The 14,407-nt window shown below is 40.5% G+C and overlaps 1 protein-coding gene across 3 annotated transcripts in view; it reads left to right on the top strand.

Moving 5' to 3' along the window:
* The first annotated feature begins 66 nt into the window (after window positions 1-66).
* Window positions 67-14,407, top strand: part of Med (Smad/Smad4 homolog Medea) — a 67,412-nt gene continuing 53,071 nt past the window's right edge. Inside the window, exons 1-4 of one of the 3 annotated variants that reach the window (XM_068229940.1) lie at window positions 67-249; window positions 447-854; window positions 1,175-1,323; window positions 1,413-1,517. In XM_068229940.1, the coding sequence (XP_068086041.1) occupies window positions 800-854; window positions 1,175-1,323; window positions 1,413-1,517 (309 nt within the window). In that variant the 5' untranslated portion in view covers window positions 67-249; window positions 447-799. Of the gene's footprint in view, window positions 1,091-1,174; window positions 1,324-1,412; window positions 1,518-14,407 lie in introns of all 3 variants that reach the window. The other 2 variants (XM_067156662.2, XM_067156661.2) reach the window with 2 other exon arrangements.

The following is a 14,407-nucleotide window of genomic DNA, read 5'->3' as shown; positions in this document are numbered from 1 at the left end:
GAGCTTGCACGAGCAAGATCCAGTATAAACCACATTTAAATACACTGAGATGGAAGAATCGGAGCAGTTTTTTAGTAGCTTGCGAAAGCTATGGATGGCATTTCCTGTTTTGCCAAGACGTAAAGTGAAAAATGTTGAAACAATTTATAGTTCAGTATTTCTGGTGTTTCTTTACGACGTCTCCTGTTCCTAAAATTTAAGTTTTGTGAATTTAAAATAAAGAACAATTCCACTCCTCGCTACAGCTAGGTTTGTGTACGCGAAAGCGAGTATCCTAACCTATAGCGTGCGCCGCTATATGTTCTTTACTAGTTTGACTGAAATTTCTGAAGTAAAATTGCGTTTTTGCATGTTGTTATTTTTATCGTACAGAATATGATGCTATATTTTGCGCGTGTTCTGATAATGTACTAATTATGAATCAATTTAAAAATGATGAGCTTCAGAAATATGCCTAGGAGACATCGTAATGGCAAACAGCGAATCTTCAGAGCTACCTGAGCTGTAGTCGTTCTGGTCGTAAACACCTTGGGATGGACCATAGAGAAACAATTAGTGGAACAAGAAATATGATTTACATCACGGTTCATTGCAGATAGTCTGGTATTACTCATTTTATAACTATTTTTCGCGCATGTATATTGTCTAAGTTCTACATCGGGTTGCTTTGATAGTGACGATAGTTTACGTAGTGTTACGGTGCAGCAGATCCTTCTTAGAGACGATTCGCTGACTTCCTGGACTTGACGAAGTAAACAGAGTGGTTGCAGCTACACCATAAACAAAATTGTATACAAGAATGGTAGGGCTGTCCGGCGGCGGGCATCTCTTCAATCCTGTGGCATCAGCAGAAGGTTTGGATTTACTGTGACCAATAATTTCATGCAAAGCGCGATTTTTGGAAGATTTCCGAAATTCCTTTGCGAAAAAACATGTAACGATTACTATTTTTACTAGTGTTATTCTATATTCTTCCTGTCAGGTTCAGTTAAGAATAAAAATGTGAAACAATAAGTGTAGACCTAAATTTTCGACTGGTGAAGTCTTTCTTTCCTACATACTCATCAGTTTGAATAGGAAGAATTTGAGGGTAGGTAGTTAGGAACTTGTCATTATACTTGGGCTGTATTATTTTGAAGATTTATCTCTTCCATAATTAAGTATTTGATTACAGTGCGAGACATGACAACTATGACATCAAATGCTCCTACGTCTGCGGACGCTTGCCTGAGTATTGTACACAGTCTCATGTGTCACCGCCAAGGTGGCGAGTCAGAAGGATTTGCAAAGAGGGCTATCGAGAGTCTTGTTAAGAAATTGAAAGTAAGTGGATTGGCATTAGGCCTTTACCATCAGCTTTATGTGTATTGATTTGTTTTCCAATGTTTTACCATCTTGTTCTGATTACATAGGAGAAACGAGACGAATTGGACAGCTTGATCACAGCTATTACAACAAACGGAGCTCATCCTAGCAAGTGTGTTACCATTCAACGTACTCTGGATGGAAGATTACAGGTATTCACATGCAGAGCAACTTTTAGTCATCATCATCATCATCGTCCATTTCCCTTATCGAGCTCCTGCCGGGTTGCGATCTTTATATTACCATCTCATCTCATCTTCCTCTATCAACCACCATTGCTACTCCTTAAATGTGTTCCCACCGGGCTAGTTGGCCGTGCGCGTAGAGGCGCGTGGCTGTGAGCTTGCATCCGGGAGATAGTAGGTTCGAATCCCACTATCGGCAGCCCTGAAAATGGTTTTCCGTGGTTTCCCATTTTCACACCAGGCAAATGCTGGGGCTGTACCTTAATTAAGGCCACGGCCGCTTCCTTCCAATTCCTAGGCCTTTCCTATCCCATCGTCGCCATAAGACCTATCTGTGTCGGTGCGACGTAAAGCCCCTAGCAAAAAAAAAATGTGTTCCCCTCGATGTTAGGCCTCTTTAAACAACAAGCATCATCATCATCATCATCATAACTGTGTTCCAATCCAGGTTCCTTCTAATTATACTATTCTTGATCGTTATCAACCATCTTAACTTAGTCTGGATCTTCCTCTTGCCCTCCCTCCTTCTGTCTGGGCCTCCATCATCCGCTTCAGCATCCTTCCCTCTTCCATCCTCTTAACATGTCTAAACTATCCAATTTTACCATTCTCCATTCTGCCGTAAAGTTTTTCCTCTCCGATTTCATACCTGACGTCTTCATTTTTTACTCTGTCCTTTCTTATAATCTTAAAAATGTAATTTCACTAAATTGGATTTTATTCCACTTTGCCAGTGTCAAGGTCTCTGCTGCATTATGTCAGTATTAGGCATTAGTACATCTTATACATCATTTCTTTACACTTCATTGGTACTTCCTTTCTCCACAGCAGGTTTCTCACTCTCTGGTAGGATGCATTTTTCTGTTGAATTCTATTATTATTAATTACTTTGATTAGGCCTATATAAAGCACTCACTCACTCCATAGTCTTCTGAGGACCGGGCGAGTTGGCCGTGCATGCAGAGGCGCGCGGCTGTGAGCTTGCATCCGGGAGATAGTAGGTTCGAATCCCACTATCGGCAGCCCTGAAAATGGTTTTCCGTGGTTTCCCATTTTCACACCAGGCAAATGCTGGGGCTGTACCTTAATTAAGGCCACGGCCGCTTCCTTCCAACTCCTAGGCCTTTCCTATCCCATCATCGCCATAAGACCTATCTGTGTCGGTGCGACGTAAAGCAAAATAGCAAAAAAAAAAAAAAAAAGTCTTCTGAGGGACGTGAAGTTCCCGTGCCGATTTCACAGTCTTCTTCCATCTTTTTCAACCTTGAGCCTGCTCTTCCCAGTTATCAGTTTGGGGGGTCCGGCATACCTTGTTGATCTCCTTCTTCCAGATACTTCGGGGTCTTCGTGAAGGTCTTTTCCCATTAAGAGATCCCTTGTATAGATTACTGGTGCTCTATTATCCTGCATCCTCAGTACATGTCCAAGCCAGCACAGTCCATCGGATTCTATCACACCCATTATAGACAATGGACATGTTTGCAAAATGAATAACTGGTTCGATAGAAGGCAGTTCGGGTTTAGGAAAGGTTATTCCACTGAAGCTCAGCTTGTAGGATTCCAGCAAGATATAATAGATATCCTGGATTTAGGAGGAAATGGACTGTATCGTGATTGACCTATCTAAAGCATTTGTTAGGGTAATTCATGGGAGACTACTGGCAAAAATGAGTGCAATTGGACTAGACAAAAGAGTGACTGAATGGGTTGCTATATTTATAGAAAAAAGAACTCAGAGAATTAGAGTAGGAGAAGCTTTATCTGACCTTGTAATAATTAAGAGGGGAATTCCTCAAGGCAGTATTATTGGACCTTTATGTTTTCTTATATATATCAATGATATGAGTATAGAAGTGGAATCAGAGATACGGCTTTTTGCAAATGGTGTTATGCTGTACAGAGTAGGCCTAATAAGTAACTTAAAAGATTGTAAGCAACTGCAAAATGACCTCGATAATGTTGTGAGATGGAGAGTAAGCAATGGTATGATGATAAACGGGGTTAAAAGTCAGGTTATGAGTTTCACAAATAGGAAAAGTCCTCTCAGTTTTAATTACTGCATTGATGGGGTGAAAATTGCTTTTGGGGATCACTGTAAGTACCTAGGTGTTAATATAAGGAAACATCATTGGGGTAATCACATAAATATGATTGTAAATAAAGGGTACAGATCTCTGCACATGGTTATGAGGGTATTTAGGGGTTGTAGTAAGGATGTAAAGTAGAGGGAATATAAGTCTCTGGTAAGACCCCAAGTAGAGTATGGTTCCAGTGTATGGGACCCTCACCAGGATTACTTGATTCAAGCACTGGAAAAAAAAATCCAGAGAAAAGCAGCTCGATATGTTCTGAGTGATATCCGACAAAAGAGTAGCATTACAAGAATGTTACAAAGTTTGGGCTTAAAGACTTGGGAGAAAGGAGAAGAGCTCCTTGACTAAGTGGTATGTGAGAAGTTATTATATAAGTGGTATGTTCCGAACTGTCAGTGGAGAGATGGCGTGGAATGACATCAGGACATCAGTAGACGAATAAGTTTGAGTGGTGTCTTTAAAAGTAGGAAAAATCACAATATGAAGATAAAGTTGAAATTCAAGAGGATAAATTGGGGCAAATATTCGTTTAGGCCTATAGGAAGCGGAGTTAGTGTTTGGAATAGCTTACCAAGGGAGATGTTTAATAAATTTCCAATTTCTTTGCAATCATTTAAGAAAAGGCTAGGAAAACAACAGATAGGGAATCTGCCACCTGGGCGACTGCCCTAAATGCAGATTAGTAGTGATTGATTGATTGATTGATTGATTGATTGATTGATTGATTGATTGATTGATTGATTGATTGATTGATTGATTGATCTCCATGTCCAGACCAGAATCTTGCATCAGTTTGCTTCCCAAGTACTTGAAGCTCTCCACAATTTCAAGATTTATCCTTATATTTTTATATTATTTTCCCTTCCAATTTCTCCTTCAGTAAACATGTCAACTTGCCCTTGTAATTCCTTTCTATAGAGCAACTTTTAGTAATAAGGCTAAATTTACATGTAGTTTTGTTCTCCAAAATTATATTGTAGAAGGTTTATTTTTTCTGATTGGACCATCCTGGTTGTTTTATGTACCTTTGTGGTCCAATCCCAAAAAATGACTTAATAATAATTGAACAGATCATGGGAGTTTCACATTCATTCATTATTTATATATTTGCCATAAACCTTTACAGTATCTATGGAAGGCCAGGGGAAAAGGGCAGGCCCCCTACACGTATTGCCCTCTGACCTTTTGAAGTAATTACCTAAATCCTAAATTAAAAACACTATTTACAGGTAAAGTAACAGTGTATAATGTATACATATTTTTCATTTACACAACCTTTCACTCCCTGGTTCATCCTTCCACATATTCACATACATTTTCTCACCGCATGTGCTTCCTAACGTAACATTTAACTATATTTACATTTAATGTTGGTGGGGGGATCGTTCCAAAGCTGCGCTGAACGAGCAAAGAAACCTAGTTTGTAGGACTCATTTCACACAAACGGGGGTATGAGACACACCCCTTTGCCCCTGCGGACGGAGCTGTAGAATAAGAAAAGTCGAGGGAATGTTGAAAGGTGATTGGCCCCCGTTAGGGACTTGTGTAAGAAGGTGACGTCGCTTTGTTTACACAAGGAGGCGATTGACAGGAGAGAAGGCAGGCAGCTGTTCTTCTTAATTAGTCGTTCAGCGTGACGTTGGATTCCTTCTACTTTGTGAAGGTTAGCTGCAGTGGTAGGGTGCCAGGCAGGTAGACCATAGGTTAGTATAGGTCAGGTAAATCGTCCGTATGGCATTCGACTTGCACCATGGAGGCTTCTGTGCATAAAACCGAGCTCCCTGGCAGCTTCGCATCTCACTTCCTCTGTTTGTGTGTTAGATTTTAGTTGGTCAGAGATGGTTATTTCTAGCAAATACATTGTTTTAACTCACTCAGTACGTACATTATTAATTTTATATATACACTCCATTGGGTTTCGAGGCTTACTTAGCGTAATGTATTTACATTTTCCAGCATTAATGTTGAGACTGTTGAGGTAACACAACGCCACTATAGTGTCTTCTAGCAAATTAGTTCTTGCCTAAAAATATAAACCGATAGTGATATCACCCTATAGTAGACCTTCCCTAAAATTGGACACCTTTTAAATTTTATTTTACTCGTGTCAGAAGCATACTTAATCATACGTTAAAAATAATAATTAAATTATTTAAAATTAACAGACAAAGGAAATTGACCAAATTTACTGTACATCTAAATGGTGTATTTCCAAAAGTGAGCCACGCCTAGGGCGTTGTCATCAGTAAGCATTAAATCTTGCTCTGAGCATGTAAATGGTCACACCTTTTAAATAATACTAATTATAATAATGTTTCCTCAACCAAAGTTTGTGTTATAAGACTTCCAGGACATCTTTTATCCCAGCATCAAGTTATTACATTTGCTATTATATTATTCTGAGAGGAAAAAACAATTATAATTCTTAGAAATAGGTATTCTAATTCGTAATTCTGGTATAACTGTATGAACTCAATATACACTGACTTAGCAAATGTCATGGGATAGTCACCTAATAGCGTGTGGGGCTCCTCTGGCCCTGCGAACTGCAGTGAGACGCCATGGAAGTGAGTCGACAAGTCCCTGGTAGTCCTCTGGATGCAGCCGACACCAAATCGTTTGCAGAGTGGCCGCCAATGCTGGTCTGTTTGTGGGTGCAGGATCCATGACATGGAGCCTGCGTTCTAGGACATCCCAGATATGCTCGATAGTGTTCATATCGGGGCTCCTGGGTGGCCATGGCAGTCGTTAGACTTCCGCTGCATGTTCCTGGAACCATTCCCGGGCGATGTGGGAGCGATGTGGCGGCGCATTATCATCTTGAGACACAGCAGAACCGTCTGGGCGCTGGAAGGCCAAAAATGGGTGGAGATGGTCTCCGAGGAGTTTAACATACCGCGTACCATTCAAAGTCTCTTCCAGAACAACTAGGGGGCCCATTCCATATCAGGAAACTGCACCCCAGACCATAACAGACACACCAGCGCCCTGGACCACACCTTCAAGGCAGGCAGGATCCATCGTTTTTATGTGGTCTGCGCCATACACGGTGCCTCCCATCGGCATGGTGCAGTTGAAATAGTGATTCGTGTAACCATATCACGTTACGCCATTGTTCCAGTGTCCATCCCTGGTGACTGACGACAAATGCGCGTCGTTTTGCCCGATGACGTTGGGTTAACAGTGGCACCCGTGTGCGGCGGCGGCTCCCATACCCCATAGAACCCATGTTTCTACGGATTGTCCACTGGGAGATGTGTTTAGCATGGCCTGTGTTGAATTGAGCTGTGATTTGTTGCACGGTTGCCCGTCTGTCACTATTGACAATCCGTCTCAGATGTCGCCGGTCACGGTCATCGAGAGTGGCTGGACGGCCGGTCATTCGTCTGTTGTGGATGGTGACACCCGCATTCAACCATTCACGATACACCCTGGACACAGTTGATCGTGTGAAGCCGAATTCCCGCACCACTTCCGAAATCACACTTCCCATCCGTCGGGCACCGACCACCATACCCCATTAGAACGGTGTCAGCTCACAACGACGTTCCATGTTACACCTGTCACATGCACAGCCACTGCTCACAAGGTCTCCTATACAACTGCCGCTGGCACAGGGGGCGTCTGGTGCGCAGACAACACACCTGCACATCGGTGCTCCGCTATCCCATGACATTTGCTCGGTCAGTGTACATTACAAGATTCTGAAAAGTAAATCATACAAATCTTACCTCATGTTACATATAGGAGAGGTATGTGTTGATGCTGAGGCTGGGAACCCTTCCAACCTCACCCTATAAATATATTTACGTTTATTAAAAAATATTGCAAATTGTGCAACATTTTTCATACCACTCACGTCAGCAGTCACTGTAATTGGCTGAATAGTTGTATACAATGGAATGGTGCAGGTCCCAGAGTTCAGTATAGATAGGTGTGATTACCAACTGTGACAAATGAACTGGTCAAGACTCTTAATCAAATAAAGCAGCACACAAGCATGCTCTCCCATCTGTCTACACTTGAAGGTTCTGTTCTATACACCCCTGATGATTTAAGTGAGTGGAGTGTCGCTCACTACAAGGCAGGTCGCTTGAGCAATGGAGTGTCTCTAAGAGATATCTTGTCAACAGTTAATAGTAGTAAGCCAGTATTATTGGACTTCACTGATGAAGGGAATGTCTGAAACCTATATGAATAAATCATTTTCAGTTTTAAAAAGTGTATTGACAAAGTGAACCAAACACATAGGGCCGATTGCAGGAAAGGTATTTAGATAATGTCTGCGGTTAAACAGTGCCTAAGTATGGCTGCGGCATTGCAGAAGCGTTATTTATCACTTAGACACTGTCGAAAACCGATGTTCAACCAGCAATGTTTAAACACTGCCGAGAACACTGTTTAACTTCAATTGACAGGAGTGAATCACAGAGGTTATGTACCATGAAACATGTAATTTGTATTATCATGTTGAGACAATTCCGGGAAGAAAGATTAGTCCAACGGTCTCTTGGCTGCTACATCGCAGCAATTCATTTGAAATGAACGGGGAGGTAGAGCTTAAAATAAGATTTCGCTTTTCAAGAGACTTGTTTCTTGAGAGTGACAAAGGGACAGTCTGGTAACTGTCAACTTGAATACAATTCTTGCCAACCAATATGTTTTATTGTAGGCTACATGGGGTAATTTCCATGGATTTATAGTTCACTTCGAGTACATACATGTCAGAATTACTTGTCCCAATCACCAGAGGGTTGTCACATACATCAACCGGGAGAGATTCACTTATATTTACTGCCAAGTAAGCACACATAATAGTGAAAACTAAAAAGTAGGTTGTATGTGGTTTATATATATATAAAATCGTCACGCTAATTCAGATAAGTTTACGGAAACTACGAAGTGATGGTGGTGATTACTGTTTAAAGAAAGAAGAGCCGTGGCCATAATAACAGCTCTAGTATTTGCCTGGTGTAAAAATAGAGAAACTACGGAAAATAATCTTGAGGGTTGCCGATAATGCGTTTCAAACCTACGATCTCCAGAATGCAAGCTACATCTATATGGCCTGTACAACACATTTGGTTCACTTCCCCGTGCAGTGGCGTATCGATAATATTATGGGATTTAATTTCCACCGAAAGCGATATTCTTATCTGTGGACAAGTCATGCTCATGCTTAGCCATATTTGAGTAATCTGTATAGGAAGTACATTTTCAAACCAATATTGAAACTTTAAATGATGTCTAGTTAAACACAGGCTGAACATTGTTTATGCAATAGAAGATCGTGCTCGATTTATACGTTTAGGTAGACGTTATCTAAGGCTTAAAACTAGTCATCATTTCCGCAATCGACCGATACTGTTTTAAATAGTTTTTAATAGCTTTGGACAAGTCAGTACAGGGTCAGATCAAATACTTATTATGGTTAAGTTTATGAACAGTAAGCCAGCGTTGTCAGAAAGTGGCCTCTGGTGACTTTCACTCTTGTTTTGCCACAAAGTTAAAAGTTAAAGCATGCTCCTGAAAAGAGCTTTGGGTGTATCCAAATCAACAAGATCCTGCCTAACATACCGGTATGTACTAGCTAGAGAATCATTTCTGCTAGAGGATTTGAAAACAACCTTTGTGCTCCCATCTACCATAGCAACAGAACAAGAATTACAAAGTCTAAGGGATCGCCGCCTAGAAATCTGGCCAGAATTCTACAGCACGGGTGCGATGATCAGTACGACCTGGATGTCAGCAAACTTCGAGATGAGACACGTACTAACGAGACTGTCTGTTTCCATCATCACCTCTGCTAAAACAAGGTGTACCACAATCCTATGAAGACTTGCATATGCCAACTGTGTGAAAAAACGTGTGATCGTTACCGCATCGAACTGTGTACAAAGCGAACAAAAACCATAAGTGAATACACAAAACTAAGTATTAATAGAAATAATATTTAAATTACTTCTTTTGTTGTACTCTGCAGATTTGTGCGCACTTCCAATAATATTAAATTTAGATTGATTTAGTACACTTTAAAGAGTATCTACTAAATTTTTTGAAATAGTTCTTCTGGCATTTATCAATACTACTACTACTACTACTACTTCAGTATTCCCACTAACAATGTATTTTTCCTTCAGGTAGGGAATTGTGGGCTTGTATATACTTTTCTTCTGTAGATTAATTCTGTATGTGGCTGCTCAGAATTGTCCTCAAATCTAACTTCGTAATTGTCGGATCAATTACAACAGCACATCCTGTCTCTTTATCAACTGCAATAATGTCCAGTTGACATACACAACCTCCTCCTGTAGCAAGACAATGAACTTCCTCATGTGCCTCCAAACGGAGAAAGAACGAATAGCAAATTCTAATCTTCCATGCCACATGTATTTCTATCGTAGTATAAAGGTTACTGATCTCGATACTTGAATGCATTGTCTGTCCCAAAGTGGATTGTGAGCAGGTATCTGCAAGACATGTCATCTAGGTGGGGAGAAACTGAGGAATTGGTTAACTTTCTTCTTCTTTTTTAAATTTTTAATTTAGCTATACCTCATGATCATACATATTCTGATAAGTTCGGGTAATTGGCACATTAGTCCATCATAGTCATCATCATAATTTTCTAACTCCAGTTTCCCGAATGTGGTGAACAAGTGCTCGCCGTCTGTTTCTGTCTGCATACATCTTCTGTTCATGGACATCTTCCCATTTAACACATCTTTTATCTACATCTGATTTCACCGTGTCTATCCGGCGTTTTCTTGCCCTTCCACATGTCTCTTTCCTTGGACAGTTAGGTCGAAGGATTGTCTGGCATGTCTCTCAGTCTTCATTCTTATAATGTGGCCGTACCACTGAAGAAGTCTACACTTCTTTATTACACTGTTAACAGGGACCTCAATACCAGCTACCTTCCTGTTCACTTCATTCCTGATTTTGTCCTTTCGAGTAGTTTGGTTCATAATTCTAATCAGCGTTCTCCCTAGGACCTTTTTAATGAGCACACCGCCCTGCAGTGTGCTAACATAACCTAGACATATGCTAGTCACTTAATATTATTACATATTTGAGTCATTGGGTGATCCAAATTACAACGTAAATACTGTAAAACTGTTTAATAATCTTCATTATTGTCAGCAAAATTGCATCAGTTATATCGGAGTTTAAACGTGTACGAGCGGTGTATGGATTAGCGTGGAATCGCGTACGAACTCTCTATTCCGCATGACATTACAAACCCACATGGCACTCCACAGCAACAGAGTGATAAGCCCAGAAGTTTCATGATTATGAACGAGCAGTAAAACACTAGTTCAAAATACTCTGATGTCTTGTTTGTGATAATAATACTAAAATAAATTTTGCAGTTAATGTTTACCCATCTCATATTGTTGTCAATGCCCTGAGGGGATAAGTTGAGATTTTATCATATTTATTTTTTAAGTAGAATTCCCCGCCCTGCTACTCATTACACCACCCAGCTGATGAATATTTCTGGGGAGATCACTGCTAATGAATCTCATTTCTGTTGCCTGAATTCTGCTGTAGTCATTGTTTAGTAGAATACATGCCTCTAAACCATATGTGAGAATCGGTTGCTTTTGCTTTTTGTAGTATTTTGCAGTCTCAGAGTAGGTTTTTGTCTTGATTGAAAAAGTTTGATGCTTTCTGTGTCCTGTTGAGTATTTCCTACTTGACAGTGTTGTCTTTGGAGATTAAGTTTCTCACTTCAAGTACTTCGGAAACATATTCTAATTTTGCTCCTTCCAAAAAAAAGAGGCTTGAGTTTGTTCCTTTCCTGTTGATTGTCATTTCTACAGTCTTTAATTTACTTATCTTCGTCTCAAATGTATTGAACATCATAGTATTCGAGCTGTTCGATCCACGCTTAGGAGGTGCTGATGTAAATGGCAGCAGAGCAGCCCAGCTGTCCGTGGCTAGGTCATTCAAGCACTGGAACTTGGCATTGGTAGATTGCAAGCATGATAGCTACTGTTCGTGAAAGGTGAGGTTCTGTGCCGCTTTTCATTTAATCCAGCATTTCATGTGATAACATGCTTTAAAGTGCGATATTCAGCCTGGTTTATTATTGTCCAGCAAGAACACTGACAGCATTCTCTTGTTTTAATTGGAATTAGACTCTGTGTATTCCAGTGAGAATATTATGTCATTGTCTTATTTGAGTTGGTTGCAATTCATACCCTTATGTGAGGAACACCATGGGTCTGTGTTACCTGTGACTGGTGCCATTATGTGTGACATACCATGGGTCTACATTACCTGAGATTAGTATCACCATGCGAGGAGCCCCATGGCTCTGCTTTACCAGTGATTAGTACAATTATGTGTGGCTGGTGACCTGGATTTAGGACCCCTTTGGACAACAAGCATCATCTCAGAATATGAGGCATTGTGAATTGGATCCACTGATTGTTTTGGATACATGGTCTTTTTTTAATCATCATTCATTTTAGACGTTAGTCAGCGGATACATTCTGAAGTTTTAATTATGTTGTCATTTCGTTGTACCTTGTACCATTAGGGGCCGATGACCTAGCTGTTAGGCCCCTTTAAACAACAAACATCACCAGCATCATCTTGTATAGCAAGTTCCCAAGTCCTCCACATTGTTGTTCACAAACGTATTAGAGCTTATTTATGCAATCATATAAGGAGTAATTTCTTGGATGTTAGCAGTGTATGGTATTCATTGACTTCTCTGCCGTCCAGTTTGTATGGGTTATTCTTCTCTCCCTATCCACATCTCTGCTGCTTCCACTCTCCTTTTGTCCTCTTTCCCCAGTGTCCAACTCTCACTATGATAACAAAGTGCTCAAAAGAGTAAGTCCCTTTTCTTCTTCTTTTATGACCGCATAGGATCACTTTAATCAGTCCATCGTTCAGGTCTCTTTGAAGGGATTGTTCGGGCTTTGCGGTCCTCCCAGTACTTCTTCAGACGCTCCGATCTTCGCGCCCTTTCCTCAGTTGAACATATGCGTGTTGTTGGTTTGTTTCATGTAAGGGTAAAGCGGAAGTTTGTATTCTTAAGTTTTGTATTCAATTTTATCTTTTTTGTGGTGTCTTCTGTTGTAAGGCCTATTTCCTTCAGATCCTCTATTACTTCTCTGGTCCACTTACATCCTGTTGTGGTATTTTTTGAGCCAAGATTGTGCTGTACTAGTTGTTTCAGAAGTCTCAAATCCTGCATCCTCATGATATGTCCAAAGAATCCCAGTCCCTTTTATTTACAAAATAAACAACGAACCTCTGGAAGTAGTTGACACCCTCATGTACTTGGGATATGTAGTGTCACAAAATCTATATATGTAAAATAAGAGTTTTATATGTACATTGCTCAGAATTTGAAAAGAATGGTTTTTCTGTATCAGACATGTCCACAGTAACAAGGATATGCACTTTTTACTTTTCCGTAATTTCTGTATGTGCACGCATCATGAGAAAACGGCTGAAGAGAATTTAATGAAAATCGGTATGTAAAGTTGGTGGATGAGCCACTACAATCTCGGCTATAAATTATTTTATTCACGCTGAGCCGGGCTGAGTGGCTCAGACGGTTGAAGCTCTGGCCTTCTGTCCCCAACGTGGCAGGTTCGATCCTGGCTCAGTCCAGTGGTATTTGAAGGTGCTCAAATACGTCAGCCTCATGTCGGTAGATTTATTGGCACGTAAAAGAACTCCTGCAGGACTAAATTCCGGCACCTCAGCATCTCCAAAACTGTAAAAGAGTAGTTAGTGGGACGTAAAGAAAATAGCATTATTATTATTATTATTATTATTATTATTCGCGTAGAGGCGCGCGGCTGTGAGCTTGCATCCGGGAGATAGTAGGTTCGAATCCCACTATCGGCAGCCCTGAAGATGGTTTTCGGTGGTTTCCCATTTCCACACCAGGCAAATGCTGGGGCTGTACCTTAATTAAGGCCACGGCCGCTTCCTTCCAACTCCTAGGCCTTTCCTATCCCATTATCGCCATAAGACCTATCTGTGTTGGTGCGACGTAAAGCCCCTAGCAAAAAAAAAATAATATTATTATTATTTACGCTGAGTGAAATGGTAGTTTAGGGGAAAGCCTAAAAGTTAATTCTCAAATATTTATCTTATTAGTGGTCCTATCAATAAATACTACATAACTAAAGTTATATAAAATTAAATTTCCGATCATTTATGCCGTATCCGTACCAGCTATGATAACAGATATTCATGGATTTGTGAAATGAAATAGCGTATGGCTTTTAGTGCCGGGGGTGTCCGAGGACATGTTCGGCTCGCCAGGTGCAGGTCTTTTGATTTGACTCCCGTAGGCGACCTGCGCATCGTGATTAGGATGAAATGATGATAAAGACAACACATACATCCAGCCCCCGTGCCAGCGAAATTAACCAACGATGGTTAAAATTCCCAACCCTGCTGGGAATCGAACCCGGGACCCCTGTAACCAAAGGCCAACACGCTAACCATTTAGCCATGGAGCCCGACCATGGATTTGTATTTTTTGTTGCTAAGTCCATATCAACGCCGAGCCATGAGAAAATGGGTTATCAGAATTTAATGAAAATCCGTATATATAGTGTCTGGGAATAAGAAACTACAGTCTAAGCTATAAACAGTTTTATTCACTCTGGATAAAATTTCAGTTTAGGGGAAGGCGCTTAAAATTTAATTCTTAAATACCTATGATTTTGGTCCAGTCAAAAAGTACCATACTACATAACAAAAGTTACAGAGAATACAATTTCT

This window comes from Anabrus simplex, chromosome 12 (genome assembly GCF_040414725.1).
Source record: "Anabrus simplex isolate iqAnaSimp1 chromosome 12, ASM4041472v1, whole genome shotgun sequence".
NCBI classification, from domain to species: Eukaryota; Metazoa; Arthropoda; class Insecta; order Orthoptera; family Tettigoniidae; genus Anabrus; species Anabrus simplex.
The sequence above is the reverse complement of the archived record's forward strand: the minus strand, read 5'-3'. Positions and strand labels throughout refer to the sequence as shown.